This window comes from Mauremys reevesii, linkage group 8 (genome assembly GCF_016161935.1).
Source record: "Mauremys reevesii isolate NIE-2019 linkage group 8, ASM1616193v1, whole genome shotgun sequence".
Classification (NCBI taxonomy): Eukaryota; Metazoa; Chordata; order Testudines; family Geoemydidae; genus Mauremys; species Mauremys reevesii.
In genome coordinates, this window is record NC_052630.1 from 2,279,699 (window position 1) to 2,298,429 (window position 18,731).

General features: G+C 51.3%; 1 protein-coding gene and 1 long non-coding RNA gene across 9 annotated transcripts in view; both read left to right on the plus strand.

Moving 5' to 3' along the window:
• The first annotated feature begins 692 nt into the window (after positions 1-692).
• Positions 693-4,750, plus strand: LOC120369661. The gene is made up of 3 exons (XR_005583311.1): positions 693-930; positions 4,138-4,194; positions 4,594-4,750. It is a non-coding gene; the product is annotated as an uncharacterized LOC120369661 (long non-coding RNA).
• Positions 4,751-8,472: 3,722 nt separating this feature from the next.
• Positions 8,473-18,731, plus strand: part of EBF1 (EBF transcription factor 1) — a 317,919-nt gene continuing 307,660 nt past the window's right edge. For 5 of the 8 annotated variants that reach the window (XM_039485023.1, XM_039485024.1, XM_039485025.1 and 2 more), the window contains exons 1-4: positions 8,474-9,132; positions 10,866-11,022; positions 11,589-11,652; positions 12,257-12,312. In XM_039485023.1, coding sequence (XP_039340957.1) covers positions 8,999-9,132; positions 10,866-11,022; positions 11,589-11,652; positions 12,257-12,312 — 411 coding nt within the window. In that variant the 5' untranslated portion in view covers positions 8,474-8,998. Of the gene's footprint in view, positions 9,133-10,865; positions 11,023-11,588; positions 11,653-12,256; positions 12,313-18,731 lie in introns of all 8 variants that reach the window. The other 3 variants (XM_039485018.1, XM_039485019.1, XM_039485021.1) reach the window with 1 other exon arrangement.

The following is an 18,731-nucleotide window of genomic DNA, read 5'->3' on the forward strand; positions in this document are numbered from 1 at the left end:
GGCCCGGCTCCCTCGCTCCCCACGGGGCCCCGGACCGGGAGGCGGGCGAGATTTTACCGGGCATCATAAAAACCAGCCCCACCACCCCGCGATGCGCCCTCCCCCGTGTCCCCTTCTCATCAGCAACTGCGGGGAGGGGCACAGGCGCCGGGGGCTGCTGCACCCCCGGGACTTGACGTGGTTTCCATTAGAGGCAGGGTTTGCAGTTTGGTTCAGTAGATCTCAGCACCTCCCCTAGAAAACATTGTTCTAGCACTTGGGGGGGGGGGTGTTGACCGGTAAATGTTGGAAGCTTGAAAAAAAACTAGCGCTCTGCAGAGTGGGGCGAGGTAGGAGCCCAAAAGGAACCGCTGACCCCACCCCCTTTGCTGTATGAATTCATCCTGCTAAACTGCATAAATTGCTGCTTCCAGGATCCCTGCAGCCCCCGAACTAGCCAACTGGGGCTGGCCTGGTGGTTGGGTGGGTTTTTTGTTTTGTTTTGTTTGTTTGTTGTGGGTTTTGGTGTTTTTGTGCAACAGCCGAAAGATAAGGGCCTCCCTGCAAGGAGATTCACCAAAGAGGCAGCCCCCCAGTCCCTTGAAAGCAGAAGCAAATACAGATCTTAGCACACAGCAGCCTCTGGGAACAGCTGCGAGAAATTCAGTGATTTGGTGAATGTTTCCTTCAAAATAAAACACACCTGGCCCTCCTCTAGCAGGGGAGCCCGAACCTGCTCCCCACCTGCTTAACACAGGAGCTTTTCTATAGTGTAAGTCAGTAGTTCTCAACCCAGGGTACCTGCACTCCTGGGGGTGCACAGACCTCTTCCATCAACTCATCTAGAGATTTGCCTGGTTTTACAACAGGCTACATACAAAGCACTAGCGAAGTCAGGACAAACTAACATTTCATACAATGACCTGTTCGTACTGCTCTGTACACTGAAATGTGAGTACAATCTTCATATTCCAATTGATTTGTTTGATTATTGTATGGTAGAGATGAGAGTCAGCAATTTCTCAGTACGAGTGTGGCTGTGACACTTCTGTATGTGTATGTCTGATTCTGTAAGCCCGAGACGTGTTGAAGTGAGGTGTAACTTGGGGGTATGTGGGACAAATCAGACTCCTGAAAGGGGCACTCTGGAAAGGTTGAGATCCCCTGGTTGACATGAGCTGGGGGGGATTCAGATGATAAACCTGTTCTCCGGGTGACTACTATTATTTGGGAAAGGTTGAGGCTAAAGAGTGTGACGCTCCTCTCAGTAAACCCAGCATTACGCTGGTGTAAATGGAGCCCCTCCTGCCTTGTACCAGAAGGAAGTGATGGCTGGCCCCTCCCCTCTCTCAGGGGGCCCAGGGCTTGTGGTAGCCTCTGCTCTGACCTCTGCTTTGGGATGCAGCACAGGGCCTGGGAGTGGCCACTGAGTCTCTCGCTTTCACTGCACAGGATTTGCTGGGTGTGTGTGTGGGGGTGCTTATTCCATTTTAATTAGATGCAGGAATCCCCCTGCCCCATGTGAGGGCCAGGGGCAGTTTTAAGCCCTCACAGTAAGATCTGTAATACAGGATCCTGCATGGCCCCCAGGGGGCTTTCTTTTCTTTAATGAACAGACATTCTCTGTGGGGATACAAAGCAGGTGTGCCCCAAAGCAGGGGTTCTCAACCTTTGTCTTTCTGAGCCCCCCACAACATGTGATACAAACTCCACGGCCCACCTGTGCCACCAATAACCGGTTTCCTGTGTATGAAAGCCACGGCTGGCGTTTGTGGGGAGCTAGCCAGGTGATTGCCTGGGCCCCACCCCACAGGGGGCCCCCACAAAGCTAAGTTGCTGAGGCTTTGGCTTCAGCCCTGGGTGGCGGGGATCAGGGCCCTTCAGCTTACTACCCTGGGCCCCAGAGAGTCCTAGCTAACCAAAACCACACTTCCTCTCCCCTGGAAGTCCCAGGTTCCAACCAGGCCTTTACACCTTAGGGTGAAGCAGGAAGAAACAGAGGCCTGAGGATCCCTGTGGCTGGCTGGAAACTGGGGTTCCCAGGAAACAGAGGCCTGCAAGGCTGGAAGACAGGATAAATCCTCTCTCCTAGCATCTTATCGGGAAGCCCAAGCCCTGGCGCAGGAGAGGACTTGGTCCCAGCGAGAAACCAGGTCAGCAGAGAAAAGGAGGCTTGCTCCTGCTGGAATCCGGGGCCCTGGGGACTCCTGGCTTCAGCCTGCCAGGGCCTCTCTCTTTATAGGTCTCTATTTCTAGTCTTGAAGGACCAGACCTTCCTGCTCCTCCAGAGGCCTCGGCTTTCAGCCTGGGCCGGGCCTCCATGTCCTAAGGCTTCAACTACCAGCTGCTCCCTGGGGGCCTTGGTTTCTATCCATACAGGACTCCAGCCAGCCAGGCCAGGCCTCTTTGGGTATATCGACACTGCAATTAGACTCCCATGACTGGTCCGAGCCAGCTGACTCGAGTTCACGGGGCTCAGGCTAAGGGGCTGTTTCATTGCAGTATCCACCTTGTAACGTCCGAGAGCCCAAGCCCGAACACCTACACTGCAGTGAAACAGCCCCCTAGCCCAGTTCAGCCGGCAGGGGCCAGCCACGGCTTTTTAATTGCAGTGTAGATAGTGACCAGACAGCAAGTGTAAAGAATCAGGGCAGGGGATGGGGGGTAATAGGCAGCTATGTAAGACACAGCACTGAACAGCGGGACTGTCCCTATAAAATCAGGACATCTGGACACCCTACGTGTAGACAGACCCTTACACTTCCATCCCTTCCCCTGAGATCAAGATTCCAGCATGGACCAATACCTGCTGCCTATGCAAGGCCAGGCATCCTTTCCCCAAAGACACTGCTTTCCACACCGCCAGATCCGAGCCCAGACCCCGCAGCCCATTTTACAGTCTGCTCTTCCTTGCTCTCACGGCGTTGTAATTATTGGTTCTCGTTGCTTGGGTAAAATCCACAGCCCAAATGTGCAGCTCACACAGGCTTTGGCAATGAAGCGTTTACTCACACATGGGAGAAAATTGCAAGGCTCCAAGTCTGTGTGTGTTTTATGTTGCATTGTACGGTGAGAGCACGTAACTTGGAATTACAGGCAAGCGACGTCTTAACATGCTAGAGTTTCTCTCTGCCCGAAAAGGACAATTAAATGCACCTTCTCAGCCTCCCCCAGGCAAACAGTGATATTTTGTGTAGTAGCCCCCAGTGAATTTGCCATGCTGAGGAAAGGACACAAACACACTCCAGTCTTACAACAGCCATGGTACTGCTCTCACACAGGTGCACAATCAGGAGTCAGTCCTCTGCAGCCCGTGAATTGACGGGGGTTCAAAAGAGCACAGCCCTGGCTGATGTGGGGAAAGGGAGTCGAAATGTAATTGGGAACTTTTTAAGATACAAATCGTAAGAAGTTGTGTTTGGCGACAGCAGGCCTCAGGGAGTGCAGAAGTCAAATCCCCCGCTGTCTGCCCCTTTCTGTAAAATCCTGACTTTCTCACCCCCTCTTGTGTTTCAGGTCTACATTCCCTTTCACACTCCCTCTGTGGGGGTCGAGCAAACCTTTAACTCCTTCATTCTTGTAACAATTAGTTGCTTACAACCTTTGAAAATGTACAGCTCCTGAAGCGTGGCCTCCCAGCCCCTACCCAGCTGGGCCCCCGGAATGTCATCTATTGGTTAAGCATAGATGGGGCCAGTGAATTGCAGCAGGTTAGCAGCTAAAGGCAGTGCATGTGAGAGAGAGCCACCGAGAAGTCAGCAGAGAACTTGTGATTTTCACTATAGTAGTGAATGGCTCAGGGAAGTGCCCAGACGCTGCTGGTGTGTTCTGCCCCAGAGCAGGAGAGGAAGCAGCCCCTTGTTCCCTGGACAGATCTGAAGGGCAAAATCAGCCAACAAGCTCAGTGCGTTGATTCAAAAGCACTGATGTGGTGATTATTCCTCCTTCTGGCAGGTCCCTGCCCTGGGAAAGGAACAATTGCTGCAGGTGCAAATTGCTTTTAATTGCAAAGAGTCTCTCTCACCGTGGAGACATTTAGTCTGGATATGATACAAGTCACGCAGGAGCAGCACAGGGACTTACCCTCTCCTATATAATAAACATGCCATATATACTCACCGGTGACTGCGGATACTCACTCTTTTCCTACACCCCTAGGGGATGCCTCATGCATGACATGGTGTCCTGATGTGAAGATTCAAATATCACTCCAGGGTATGTGAAATCATATATATTCATATGCGAGTAGATCGGGCATAGATATTAAATATGAATAAGTAAGTGCTTATATACATCTAAGCCCAAGGGGCAGGCAAAACTCCCACTGGCAATAACTATTTGGGAACCTTTGTTGACTATCTGAGACATATTGTGCACACACACAGGGTCTACCCACATACAATATTCAATCCTAGACATATCACACACACATTGATACACGGGGATGTGTGTGAAGCTATAGACACATTATACATGAGTCTCTATTGTTTGGGGCTGTTGTATTTTTGACTATATGGACCTGATCCAACGACCATTTAAGCTTATAGGAGTCTTTCAAATGATGTCAGTGGGCTTTGGAGCAGGCTTTTAATGAATGTGTTTATTGAGCTGCAGGTGAGCTAGAGAATCAGACACATGCAGCTTCAACCTATTGACTCTGTCTACAAAGATCTGGAATCAGGCACCTTTCCCGTTGGAAACGATTGAAATGGAGTGAAGACTGCAGGTTCCCCCTTCCACAACACCCCCTCTCTTCTCCAGCAGCACCTTTCCCAAGCCGAAGGGCTAAGGGGGGCGGGGGGAAAGCGAAACAGGCAGTAGCTCCCTGGAGTGCTGTCTGTGTGATCCCAAACAAGGCCTATGCTATGTGACACTGCTTTAGAAATTAGAGGTAACATTGCTGCGGAATAAACAGCCAGGCTCGCTGGAGTTTCTCTGGTTCTCTTTGTCTCGCCAACTACGTTTATGGTTCCCAATCGAGTGGGTCGGGACAGGACAACACCCTCTGGCCCCCAACAAATAACCAAATAGGAGGGGAGGAGTGGAGCAGAGTGGCGGGGTGGGGTTAGGATTTTGCAGCAAGATGACAGGGTAGGGAGGGGAATTTCCCCTGGAGCAAATCACACAACCCATGAACTGGGCTGTAAGTGCTGCTCCCAGAGGAGTAAGTGTGCGGGTGTGACACAGAAATGCAAACAGTGCACTTTCTGCTTTAGCTCCTGCAGCAGCGCCATGGGCCAGATCCAACCCATATGGGGCCAATGCCCTAAGGCGAGGAGGGTGGGTTGTACTGGGTATAACTCAGCAGGCAGTTTCACCAGTGGGGCTGGAGCCACAACCAGCCAAGGCTCATTTGAACAGTGGCTCTGGGTTTGGATGACCTAAGGCCATTTTTAAAGGTCTTTCCCGTGGGTGAGGAAGAAGGTGCTGCAGGGACCTTTCAAATCCCACTCAACTCTGCACTGTGTGGAACCCTCCCGCCTTCAAAATGCTGCCAGCTTAAGAGGCAGCCCGGGAGATGCTTGAATCCACATGACAAAACCCGTGTCCCTTTCCCCTAAATAAAAGTTTTCAGCTTCTCCAGCCTTGTCAAGGGCGAGTCCATCTCCCGCCCCAGCTACGAGCCCGCTCCCTCCCTTGCATTCTGCAGCCCCCGTTGCTGCTTTTCTGCTCCAGGTACGTCCCCCTCCTCCCATGGGTTTAGGGCCAGTTTCCTCCCGTTGACACTGGAAGATTGTGAATGGGCAGGAAAAGCAAACGGCGCCTTGTATTTTCCTTTAACTTTCCCTCCTCCCCAGCCTGGCTGTGTGCGCGCCTCTCCCTCCTGCCAGCGCGCTGCGGCTGAGCCCTGCCTGCCGGGGAAGGGAGGAGAGGAAAAGGGGATCCCCGGGGTCTGGCCTTGAGCCTCAGAGAAGAGGGAGGCGGAGTGAGAAGGGGACTAGGAGGGAGATTGCAGGGAGCTGCCGGGCAGGGCTGGGGGCAGAAGAGGGGAGAGGGGCAGATACAGTGTGGGGCTGGGGCTGCTCGGAACAGCTGCTCGCCCCTGGGGCCACCAGCCGGCTCCCCGGGAGGCCCTAGTGTGTTCGCTGCTCGTTCACTGAGCCAGACAAAGACACCCCCCCCCCACCCCCGGCTCTTTTCCCTTCCCAGCCTGGCTCCCCCCCAGCCATCCCCAGACCGGTTCCTCCTCCGCCCCCCACAAGCCCCGTGCCCAGCTCTACCCCCGCCCCAGCTCGGTCTCCCCCCCCATTCCCAGCCTCCGGGTATCCCCCCGCTGTGTCCCCAGCCTTGCCAGCATTCCCCCCCTCCCCCCGCCTGGCCCAGCTTCCCCCAGCCCGGTTCATCCTTCACCCCGCCCCCACGCTCCCTGAATCCCGTGCCCAGCTCTACCCCGCCCCAGAGCTCGGCTCCCCCTCTCTTCCCAGCCTCCGGGTATCCCCCCGCGCTGTTCCCAGCCTTGCCTGGTGCCCCCCCCCCTGCTGACTCACATGCAAACTTTCGCTCCTGGCCCCCTGGCCCCCGGCTGCGGAATGAGTGGGTGGAGAGGAGGGGCAGGGCCCAGGGGGTCGGGGAGAAGCCCGAGAGGAGCCCATGCTGCAGCCCGGGGGGGGTACCCCAAATTGCTGGGTGCTCTTACAGCCGCGTATGCCTGAGGATGGCCCTGGTCCTCGGGACGTGTTAACGGCCAACACCCCCCTGTTCCTGCTGCACATGGGACAAGAATCGGAACAGCCCCCGCCTGGCAGGAGCATCCCGGCACCTTTAGAGACCGCCCCCCCGCCCCGCGTAGATGGAGGGAAGTTGACTGTTGAATATTTGTTAGCTAAAGGCAGCCCGGGTTACTGACTGCGGGAGAAAACTCACCCCATTCATACCGTGTCTGTTCCGCGTCGCGCCGGACTTCGCGTGTAGACGGCGTGTGGCGCGGGGCGGAGGGTGCCTGTGAAACACGTTTCACCAGTGACACGCCGGGGTTATCGATGCTATTCGCCCCCGGAGTTTTGCTTTGCCCGAGGCAGGGAATGTCGGGTTGGGGGGGAGTTTGGGTCCCGCTAGCTAATGACGCTCTGCTGCTATAGACGGGAAATAGATCGGATCAATGAGTGCGAGCTACAGCTGAGGGGCCGGTTTGTGAATGGGCACATTTGGGGAGCGTGTTTTATTGGGGGACGGGGGGTCAGTGTCCCCTTGAAAGATCGTTTTGCCCTCCGGTTGTTGAGCCCTACAGGCAACAGCCTGCTCCTGAGGCTGAACCTAACCTCGGCAGCCCGAGTTTGGGGAAAGAATCAGCTGCGTTGGCCGAGTATATTTGGGCGGGGAGGGGTCGGTTGTGCCTATGAAACACCGCGAGCTAAGGGCATTTTCCGGCCAACTATTCATGGAGATGAAATCGAAGACCTAGAGCAGAGAGGGTCTGTGTTTTGGCTTTACACGTGGAGGGGCTTTTTGTTGTTGGCGGTGGCGGTGGGGGGAGGTTGGAGGGAGTGAGTTTATTAACTCCCTGTAGCTAATCACCCCTTGGCTAATTGCTTTGCTGGGGGGAGTTAAGAAACAATGATAACACCAGGGGCCATGCCAGGGTGTGTGTGCAGGCCCTTGCAGAGCGGTGTGTGTGTGTGTGTGTGTGTGTGCACTTGCTGAGGTGTGTGTGTGCAGGCCCTTGCAGAGCGGTGTGTGTGTGTGCACTTGCAGAGCGGGGTGTGAGTGTGTGTGTACATGTGCAGAGGTGTGTGTGTGCGCGCGCGCCCTTGCAGAGCGGTGTGTGTGTGCACTTGCAGAGGTGTGTGTGCGCGCGCCCTTGCAGAGCGGTGTGTGTGTGCACTTGCAGAGGTGTGTGTGTGTATGTGTACATGTGCAGAGGTGTGTGTGTTCGCCCTTGCAGAGGTGTGTGTGTGTTCGCCCTTGCAGAGCGGGTGTGTGTGTGTGTGTACATGTGCAGAGGTGTGTGTGTGTGTTCGCCCTTGCAGAGGTGTGTGTGTGTGCGTGCACTTGCAGAGCGGGGTGTGTGTATGTGTACATATGCAGAGGTGGGTGTGTGTGTGTGTGCGCGCGCGCCCTTGCAGAGCCGTGCCCCGGGCCCCCGCTAACGAAGCTGTTGGGTGACTGATGCACAAGGCGCTGATGTTGTTTGCACTGATAACAGCCTCCCCGCTACCGAGCGCCCGCCGGCTCCTTGCAACTTTCCTCGCCCCGCCCCGCCCCGCTCCGGGGAGGCGGGGAGATGCTAATGAGGGGGGCGTCTCCCAGCGGCGCCGGCCACTAGCCGGCGCGTAGCGCGGGCGGGAGGAGGGGGCGGCGGTGACAAGATGCAAATGAGGGGGCGTGTCCGGGCGGCGGGGCCCCGCCCCCTGCCCGCTGGGGCTCGTGCGCTCCCGGGTAGCTGCGGGGATAGTCAAAGCGGATTCCACAGGGAGCGCCCGCAAATCACTCCTGTTCCAGCAGGGCCGGGAGGGCGGGCGGGAGGGGGGGAGGCGAGAGGATCTCCATCCACCCGGGCTGCTGCCCCGCTCTCTTTCCCCGCCTGCGCCTGGCTCCAGCCGCCCGCTCCCTGCGCTGCGCTGAGCTGCGCTGCGCTGCGAGAGGAGGGAGCAGAGCCCCGCGCGGGGAGGAAAGCGCAGAAGAGCGAGAGGAAGCGGGGAGGGGGAAGAGAAAACTTGCCTCCCTTGTCACTGGAAAATGACACTTGCTGTAGCCGAGCCTGCGGCAGCTTCGCTTCAGCCTATTGTTCCTTAAACGGCCACCCCGCGCCTTGCGTCTCCTGCCTGCCCCGCGGCGCCCTGCAAAGAGCGACTTTCTCCGGCCCCTGTGAGCGCTGCCCCCGAGCGCCCAGCCCGCCCGCCCCGGGGGCTGCTGGCCGTGGGAGCTCCCAGTCGGATGTGTTGGTAAATGTGTGTGGCCGTGTTGGCTTTGAGTCCCGCCAGCCGCCGCCGAGCGCAGCAACTCCAGCCACCCGCATCTGCCCGGCCAGCTCCTCGCCGCGGTTCCCTTCTGCGCTGAGGCGGGCGGGGGCTTGTCATTCATGTTTGGGATCCAGGAAAGCATTCAGCGGAGTGGCAGCAGCATGAAGGAAGAGCCCCTGGGCGCGGGGATGAACGCGGTCAGGACCTGGATGCAGGGAGCCGGCGTCCTGGATGCAAACACGGCCGCGCAGAGGTAGGTGGGCTAGCGCCGCGCAGCATCAATTCCTTTCACTTCCCCTCTCCATGCTGGTCCTGAGAGCCCAGGCAGCGCGTTTCAAAGCCAGCACAACACACAGATGCACTTCGGGGTTGTGCAAGAGGCGGTGAGTTTTACGTAGATGCAACCAGGAGAGATTTATTCCTCCGGTCTTCCCAGAATCACTTTTTTTTTTGGCAAGAAGCGGTGAGTTTTACATAGATGTATTCAGGGGAGACTTATTCCTACGGTCTTCCCAGAATCACTTTTTTTTTTTGCAAGAAGCGGTGAATTTTCCATGGATGTATCCAGTAAATATTTACCCCTATTGTCCTCCCAGAATCACAAGAAGCTGTGAGTTTTCCAGAGCTGTATAAAAAATATACTTACTGTATATTACTTGCCTATTGCTTATACTTACACGTGTGCACAATATACAGATTCTGCAGGACGGTATTATCCGGCCAGTATCACTTTTTTGAAAGAAGCACTGGGTTTTGCGAGGCTGTAGTCAGGGTATATTTATTTGTTAGCCCCTCAATAGCACCCCCCCTTCAAGAAGCGGTGAGTTTTGCAAAGATGTATTCAAAATATGTCTTCTCCTTATCCCCACGAGGATCACCTTTAAAAAAACAACAACCAGTGAGTTGAGTAAAGCTTCGTCCAGGATATATTTAATTCCAAACATCGCTCTAGAAATTCCCCCCCCCCCCGCATTTTTTTTGCAAGAAGCAGTGTCTTTTGCAAAGCTGCATCCACGATATCTTTAATTCTTATCATTCACTCTCCGACCACCGCCACACAGAGTGATCCAGAATATGGAGCTTGAACCAGTGAGGCAGCATCAGCTAACAAGTTTAATGTTGACATCTTCTGGTATATTTCACAGCATCTCCCACCCCCCTCCTTTTGGAGCTCTCTAAGGAAGAGAAAGTTCTGCAGGGAAAACCCAAATGCTGGAATCTTTAAAGTTTTCTGCTCAGGCAGCTTTGGGATGTTTACCATGAATCAAAAGCCGGGGGGTGGGGAGCGCTTATTGCTCAAGCTGAAGGAGAAGGCACATGGTCGATTTACTGACAGCTCTGACTAGAGTTTGGGAAATGGCAAAACAACCCCACTTTGCAATAAAACGTTACAGATTTCTGTTCTGATCTGCACGGCCGTTAGCTTCATATAGATGGGGGGAGATTATTATGCATCTCGAGGGCGGGATGAGATTTTGTAAATTGGATGGATACATTTCTCTCCTTGGATGCCTGGGTTTTGGGGGGACTCACACCCCCATCTCCATCTCGAAACCAGGCAGCGATGAACTTTGTTTCCCTAGGCTACTTTGCCGACTGGCTTCTCGTTCGCAATTTGGGCTTGTCATTTGCACCCAGAACGACCAGCGATGGGTCAGGGGCAGCACAACCTGGCTCCAGGCTCCGTTACTTTTGACAAGTAGGGACCTTCCCACCCACAGATCCTGCTGCCAAGCTGGGGTGCTGCGCCCCAAGAACAGAATGGGGCGGGAGGGCTTCACCTGCAGTGCACGCTTGTTCTGAGAGCCCAGCTCCCCCCCATAGCTTTCATGCCCCCCCCAGCAGCCCGCTGCTGCTCTGGGCTGGGGAAGGGCGCAGACCCCCGGGGAGCTGCTTTGGGGTCCCCCTGGCTGGTGCTGGGAGGGGATAGAGGTGCTGAATGGGGCTCTGTCCTCGGTCTCTGTAACCTGGTGTTTTTGGCCGCAGCGGAGTGGGGCTGGCCCGGGCTCACTTCGAGAAGCAGCCCCCCTCCAACCTGAGGAAATCCAACTTCTTCCACTTCGTCCTGGCTCTGTACGACAGGCAGGGGCAGCCCGTGGAGATCGAGCGCACCGCCTTCGTGGGCTTCGTGGAGAAGGAGAAAGTAAGTGCCCACGAGGCGTGGCTGCCCCCTCTGGCTCCTGCCCGGCCCTGGCCCCCGCTCCCCCTCGCTGCCGGCGCATGGAGCCCGCTGCACCGCCGCTGCGCCCCGGGGGCTCTGTTTTCCAGCCCCCCGCACACTGCACCCCGTGGGGGTGGGTGAGGCCCCGCCGAGGCTCTGGGCAGCGGTTTCCTCGGCAGCGCCCCACCCCCCTTAGGGGCCCCGATCCCTCTGTCCCCCAACTAGCGCCATGTGCTCGGCCCCGTTCTCCGCTCTGGGATAGTGGCAGAATCGCTCCCCTGCCCGCTCCATCCCCCCTTTGGGGACTTTGACAGCTGCCAGCCCCCAGCTCGCCCCAAAGCGCCCTGGCCCGGGGAAGGTGCCAGTTCGGGGGTCTGGCCCCCCCCACGCCGCGCTCCCGGGTTGCATTCGGGCTCCGCCGAGCTCCCGGGCTGGGGGGCGGAGGGAAATGGGGGGATAAACCCCGAGCCAGGCGCGCCGGAGTTTGAAAGCGGTGCGGGCGATCGGGGAGGGTTAACCCCGGCTCTGTGTGTCTCCCTCCAACGCAGGAAGCCAACAGCGAAAAGACCAATAACGGGATCCATTACCGGCTGCAGCTCCTCTACAGCAACGGTGAGCCGCCGCCCGGCCGCCTGCCCGCCGGGCCAGCGCGTCCCCTGCCCCGCTCCCTGCTAATCCCGGGCCCGGCCCGCCTGGGCGCCTGCCGCTGGGTTTGGAGCGAGCCCTGCGGGAACAGACGGACCCACCGACTGCAAAGCGACACGACATAACCTCCCCCTGCTCCCTGGCTTTCCACGCGCGTGGCTGGCGGGTTCAGACCCACGCTGCCTTCCTCCCAAGTGGCGCCCGGCGGCGGCGAACTGTTTTCGCGTGTAACGTTTCCCTGCCCCCTCCAAAGTGACTGAAGCCCCCCCCCGCAAAGCGCGTCTGAAACTTTTCGTGGGGGGTGGGATTTTAGCACCGTCTCCCTTTCCCACGGACATCCCACGCGGGAAGGGGAAGCACGTTCTCCTGGCGGGTGGATGTCTCTGGCCCCCTCTGTTTTGCGTGGGGCGCTTTGGAGTGAGTGGAAGGGGGTCGCCTCGGGCTCCGTCCCCCTCGCGGCCAGGCCGGGCCCGATCCGCTCCGCTCCCCAAAGCCCCCCGGGTGCGCCGGGAAATTCACCGACCTCCAGCAACTTGCTCGTCTTCACCCCCCCCCTTTGTTTTGTGTTAAGGGATAAGAACCGAGCAGGATTTCTACGTCCGCCTGATCGACTCCATGACCAAACAAGTAAGTGATGGGCCACTATCCGCCCGCGATGGATCCCGGGGCTGGGGGCGAGGTCGTGCCCGTGGTGCTGGCCCGGCGAGGGGGGCCGAGCGGGGCCGGGGGCTGGAGGCTCTGGTGCCGCGTGTCGAGTTCCCCTCTCGGGGTGTGAGCCCGGCCCGGCTCGTTCTGCAGGGGTCGGGCCGGGGCAGCCGCTGCCGCCCGAGTGGGAGAGACCCGCCGTGGCCAGAGCGCAGCTCGCAGCCTCGGGCACCAGGCCCCCCAGGGAGGGTTCTGGGGGCCCCAGCCCCGTCCCCCGCGCCGGGCGCCCTCGCAGCCCGACGGTAGCGCCCCCAAACCAGCCCCCTGTGTCGGCCCCTCCGGCTGGTTAAAGAGCGTCGCGGCTCCAGGGCTGCTAGCTGCGGCCGCCCTGCTCCGGGGACCCGCTGCAGCCGGCGCTCCTGGGCAGCCAGAGCCAGGGTCCCCCTGCAGCCCCGAGCCCGCCCAGGGGCTGGGCGGTCACAGACAATGCGATCAAAGCAGTCAACCCGCGGCGCGGAGCGCAGGAAGCGCGGAGCCCTGACGGGGGATGCGAACAGGGCGGCTGGGAGGGAGACGCCCGATTCCGAAAAGCGCCCCAGACCCTGGGTGTTGGATTGGTAGGGTCGAGTCGTTGCACCTAAATTGCGGGTTTAAAGGTGCAGAAACAGCCCTGCTTTGAGCTTCCTAATATCCAAGGGCCTGTGTGCGTCCAGATTCAGTTCTGGCTCGAAAGAAACATTTATGAACAGAGACAGGATTTAAAAAAAAAAGCAAAATCGGACGTTTTTTTCCGTAGCTTTACAAATAAAGACGTATAGCCCCACGTTCCCTGAAGGCTTTTCGATCCCAGGATTTTTGCTTTAATTATGCGAATGAAAAGAAATAAGCAAACAAACATATAACCACAAAACACCAGCCAGGCACCGTAGCAAATATTTATCCTTTGTTTATTTGCAGTTACTTTGTTAGTTGTTTTAAAGGAACAGTGGTTCAATCATGAGTGATTTTCATTGTGTAAACAGCCACTGAAAATATGCATGCAGGACAAGTAATTATTTTATCCATTTTACAGTCAAAGATAACTGTAGTTTTTAGTTATAGTACAGCCAGCTTGGAAAAAAAAATGATTGAAACTAATTTTAAACATGGCATTTAGTTTCCAAAACAGGAATTAACTGTATATATACACACAAAAACACACAATTGTATTTATGTGTGTGTATATATTATATATAAAACCAGTATTTTTGTGTAATAATTTTTTGAAAAAAATCAGATATTTTTCCAAAATAATTAGCATTCTGAAGATTCTAGTATTCTATCCTGCTAATTTTAAAGAGCATTTATATAATACATTTCCATTTAAATACATTTAAACAGCCCCTCCCCTCCCCTGGAATTTACATCTTTTTAATCAGTTACTGGACTTTTTCCAATTCTAATTCTCTAGAAAAAAATTCTGTTTGTGTATTATTTACAAAAGCAAATTAAAATATTAAATGTCTTACACAGAAGAAAAAATGTCATTTCCTGTATGTTCAAAATGCTGTCATCTGCTGAGACACTCTTCCTGTGGCTTGTAGTTTGGTTCTTTTTTGACACCAAAATGTAAAGTTCCATGTGCTAAGTTTGTTTTAGAAAACTGTTTTTGATGCTCTCAAAACATCTTTTCCTGCCATTGAAGACTGTCTTTAAAAAAAAAAAAGAGGAAACTTGGAGTAATTATAATATACAATTCAACCATGCATCTGATCTGTGTTAAATATACACTTCTAAAACATAGACCAGAGACTGTATGAATTAAAACAGCAACAACATACCCTTTAACAACACATCTTGGAAAGTATTTCCTGTGTCACTCATATTTTTCAGGCACAGATTGGTTAGTTCATGTTTAAAGTAACAAAATCCCCTCTGATACATCAGCTATTTTTTGTAGTTGTTTTGGATCCCATGTATTGCATTGTAGACCATGCAAAAAGCATTATCAATAAATATAATCTTTAAACAGCTTTCATATCATTACAGAAATGCAAAGCTATTTTTCCCTCTGTATGCAGCTCAGTTGAAAACAGATCTTTTAATTTATGTAGAGAAACGGATTCAAAATATTATTTTTTTAACAAAGGCATCTTGCATATGAGCAGTCCATCCTAAGGCACTGTTTGACCTCTTGCTCTCTCATTATTATCAAGTCATCAGAGGGTCTTTTGGAGAGAGAGAGAGAGAAAAGAGATACAGTTTATTTGTAAAACATAATAATGCAGATATAAAACACATTTACAATTAAGGGAAATTCTCTGTCTGCTTTTAATTAGTCGTCATGTATAAAGCTAATGCAAAATATCTATTTTATTTGGGAAAGCACAGTAGAGCAGACGAAGACAGTATTTAAAATAACTATCTGAATTTGGACTAAGAAAACAGTGAAATAAAGGGTATTTGTAGGAGAAAACTAATTGGCTTTCCTACTAGGTATTTGTAGGGGAAAACTCATTTGCTTTCCTATTAGTTGCATGAAAGTCCTTTATTTAGACATATTTATCATTTTTTAAACAAAAACATCTGAATGATCATGTCATAATTGTGGCATGTCCTAATATTTATTTCTCAACAGTAAATATGCTTGTTTATTCTTTATTCAGAGTGCAATTTTTCAGAGGTTTGGTAGTTTTTATTGCAGTCAATAAAATACTCATTAGACAGCAAAGTACAGCATATGACACAGATTTACCCAAATATGACTATATCATTTATATTTTAGCCACAGTGAATTATAAGGGGATTCTCAAGTAACTTTCAAAACATAAAACTGTAATTAAATATTACAAACTCTGTCTGAAATTTCTCCATTTTTAAATAAAAGTTAAATATATATTGTCAGCCTACTCAGAAGTGTAGTATTCTAATATAGGAAGTGCAGAACAAATTGGATAATGAAACGATTACTTTAAAATGAGGCTGTTGCAGGAGCATACATGTTTTAGCTGGCAATAGTCGTCTTGGTGCTCCTAGATGCATCCATCCACACACACACACACACACACTCACTCACTCACTAACTCACTCACTGAGTAGTTGTGAATGCCTGGACTGAAATTACAGCTACTCTGAGATTTCTCGTGACAGCTTAAAAATCCCACAAAAGCAAATGAGTGGGTTAGGTCCCCAGAATATATAGTAAAATATCCTCAGATTTTTGTCAGATTTTATATAATTGATCTGATTAATGTACATTCCTGATGTCACAGCTGTAAATTGCAAATTTTATATAACTGTGAATTACAAAGGAGTTTTACGTTCAGGAAATCAAAACCATGATCTCTCTCAATATAACACATTTCTCATAATTTTAGCAAAAGCTTTCCATGAATGGTTAGTTTGTATTATAATAGCATTTAGACACCACCTACTGAAATAGGGCCCCATTAGGCTAGGTGCTGTAAAACCCACAGAATAACAGAGAGTCCTGGTCCCATGTGGGTACGTCTACACTCCAGCTGGGAGCAAGATGGCCAGCACGGGTACACAGGCTCAAGCTAGCAGGGCTTGAGCCAGCACACTCCAGATAGCTGTGTGGACACTGCGGCTCAGGCAGCAGCTTGGTTTCTCAAGCCCGCCCAGTCCCCTGGGTCTAACCTCGGCTGACTAGCCCAAGTCTCTGCCGCAGATGCAATGTCCCCACTGCTAATTTTAGTGTGTGTTAGTGCAAGCCCTGCTAGCAGGAGACTGTCTACCTGCGCTGGGGGGCTTGCTCCCAGCTGGAGTGCAGACATACTCTGAGTTCAGAGTCTAAACAGGTCAGGCCATGTTAGTATTTCTTGAGTGGCTGAATGTTCAACTAACCCACAAACGGACAAAAGCTCTATCATGCCCATGGCTTGGTAATTCACAGTTCGTGAGGTGCGGATGTAGTCTCTGTCATCTGTGATATTCTAGGGGACGTAGGACGGGACCCTGCTAGCACTGAATTCATTGAGAATTTTGACATTGGTTGCAATGTGAGGTGGATCTGGCCCATTGTGCATGTAGACACCAAAATCGGAACCTGCTGTCTTGCACATCTCAAACTGGAGTGGCTTCCTTGGCAGTTTGATATAGGCAAGTAATGTAGAATTGGGCTCAAAATGTGTCGTATCATGCTATACCCAGGCTAATGCTTGGCCTTTGGTGGTTTCACCAAAGAAGTGGTGGTATGACATGCTAATTTCAACCCTTTGAGGTGACTGAGATGTTTATAAAATACATCAATCATTTCTAAATTGTAAATACTAGATACAAATAATTAATTATATGGATTAATTATATGGGGAAATTATTTTTCTAAGGGTAAAAGCATTAAATGTTAATATTGTCTTAATTAAAATTTCTTTTATGTTATCTCAGCACCTCATTTGACATCAGTGTCACATTCCTACTGCCTTCAGAGCCCTGTAGGATCCCAAACTTTATAGCTTTTGCTTTCAATAAACCAGTAGGTCTGCTGCTAAGAATGATGCATTTTGAATTGGTCTGCGGTATGTGAAATGTATCCACTCCAATAAAACTGGCACTTTCAGACAAGGCTGAGGATCTAGATCTGTAAATGCCCCCAGTCCTTCAGTTGAGTGCTCATAAAGTTTGAATATTTCACTATTAGGAAACATGTAGGAAAATAAATAGCAAATACATTACCTCTCCCCTTCTCTTGTTTTCATCCATTCATCTACACAGAGATCTGATGAATAGAACTAAGGCTAAGGAGTCCTAGTATTTCAAGTCATGTGTGATGCCTCTAGTCCTACTGAGTCAAAATCCTTCATTCAGCCTTACCCATTTTGTTTATGTTTTGGTTTTTTTCAGTACTTTAAACTCTAGTTGCAAGTGCATTTTCTGTTGATTGGCCTATCGCATCTTGCCGTGCATGCAGCTATTTGATCAGCTCTCCATTCAGTGCCTAGCCTGCTTCTTCACTGGCAGCCACATATTTGTGTAAAGAAAATGTTATCAATAAGTTCAGAAAAGACTCAGTAGAATATCAGATATTCAGCAGAAACATGAAACAAAACAAAGCCCACTGACAGGGAAAGTTTACATTGTGCCAGATTTTAGCAGCTTTCTTGTTCCTTTGGTAACATGTCCAAAGCGCAGGTGATTTTAATTTTCTTGTACAGAGAGGAATGAAGAAGTTTGGAATTTGCATGCATGATCAGGACCTGTGTTTGGGAAAATGTAAACTCATCACAGTGGAAAATGTGTTGTTTGGAGTCTGGGGGTGAAAACAAAGCTGAGGATTTTGGAGAGACTGCTCAAGCCAGATGGCCTAGTGCATTCCCAGTCTGGCAGCCCAACTGCTGCCTCCTGTGTAATATACAGCCATTTGTTCTGGGATATTTACGCTAGAGCTGTTTCCATGCGAATGTTTGAAAAGCATTAAAAATGAACATATTAGGAGAGAGAAATTTATTTAATTCGTATGAATAAGTTACTAAGCTGGCTGGCGTGTCAGAGACGTAGAGAGATTGGACAAAATAATTAGATATTAGTGAATTCTATTTAGAGCTTTATAGAAAGAATTAAACCCACTCTCTTTGATACCCAATGCTGCATTACTTATGCAGGCTAAATCCCTATTGGTATCACTGGGAATTTTGCCTGGGTAAGGAGTGCAGGATTAGGTCATTAATGGTTCATCAATCATTCCAAGTCAAAATAATGTATTGCACTGTTATAGCTGACAGCATTTTATATATAGGTGATATAGCTATAACTCTTTCTGGGTGACATCCTGGCCCCACTGAAGTCAATTGCAAAACTGCCATTGATTTAAATGGGGTCAGGATTTTATCCTCTCTATATGTATATGCATGTGGATACATATTGTTTTAGATGTATCTCTGTATCTATCAGCAAAGATCCTTTTAGTCCCATTTGTAAGAAGCTTGTTTTTCGTTCTCCTTTATTTTGATTAGTGAGATATTTTGTTTTGTGAAACATAAATGACGCATTTAACGGTGCATGGCTTTCGGTGCATGTGCTCTCCTCTCTCTCTCTCTTTTGTAAATCAAGGCTATGACATAACCAAATAATATACTCAACATGATCTCATTCCTTCGGGATTTTTTCTAAGCCAGTTCCTAACACAGGACTGCTTGACTGCTAAATTGACACTGGGAGCCATATTTCGCCCTCAGTTATACTGGCATAAATCTGGATTACCTTGGAGTGGCAGAGGGCAGAATCTAGCTCTGTATCTTCCCAGTTTATACACCAGTTATTTCATGGCTCGATCCGGCAGTCTTTACTCAGGCAAAAGCTCCCATTGATTTAGTTGAGGATTAGACCCTTAATTTGATATTTCCCTTTTTCATGTACTCGGTGTCACTGAAAAAGTGAAGTCCAGGAATGACTGTAGTGTGCCC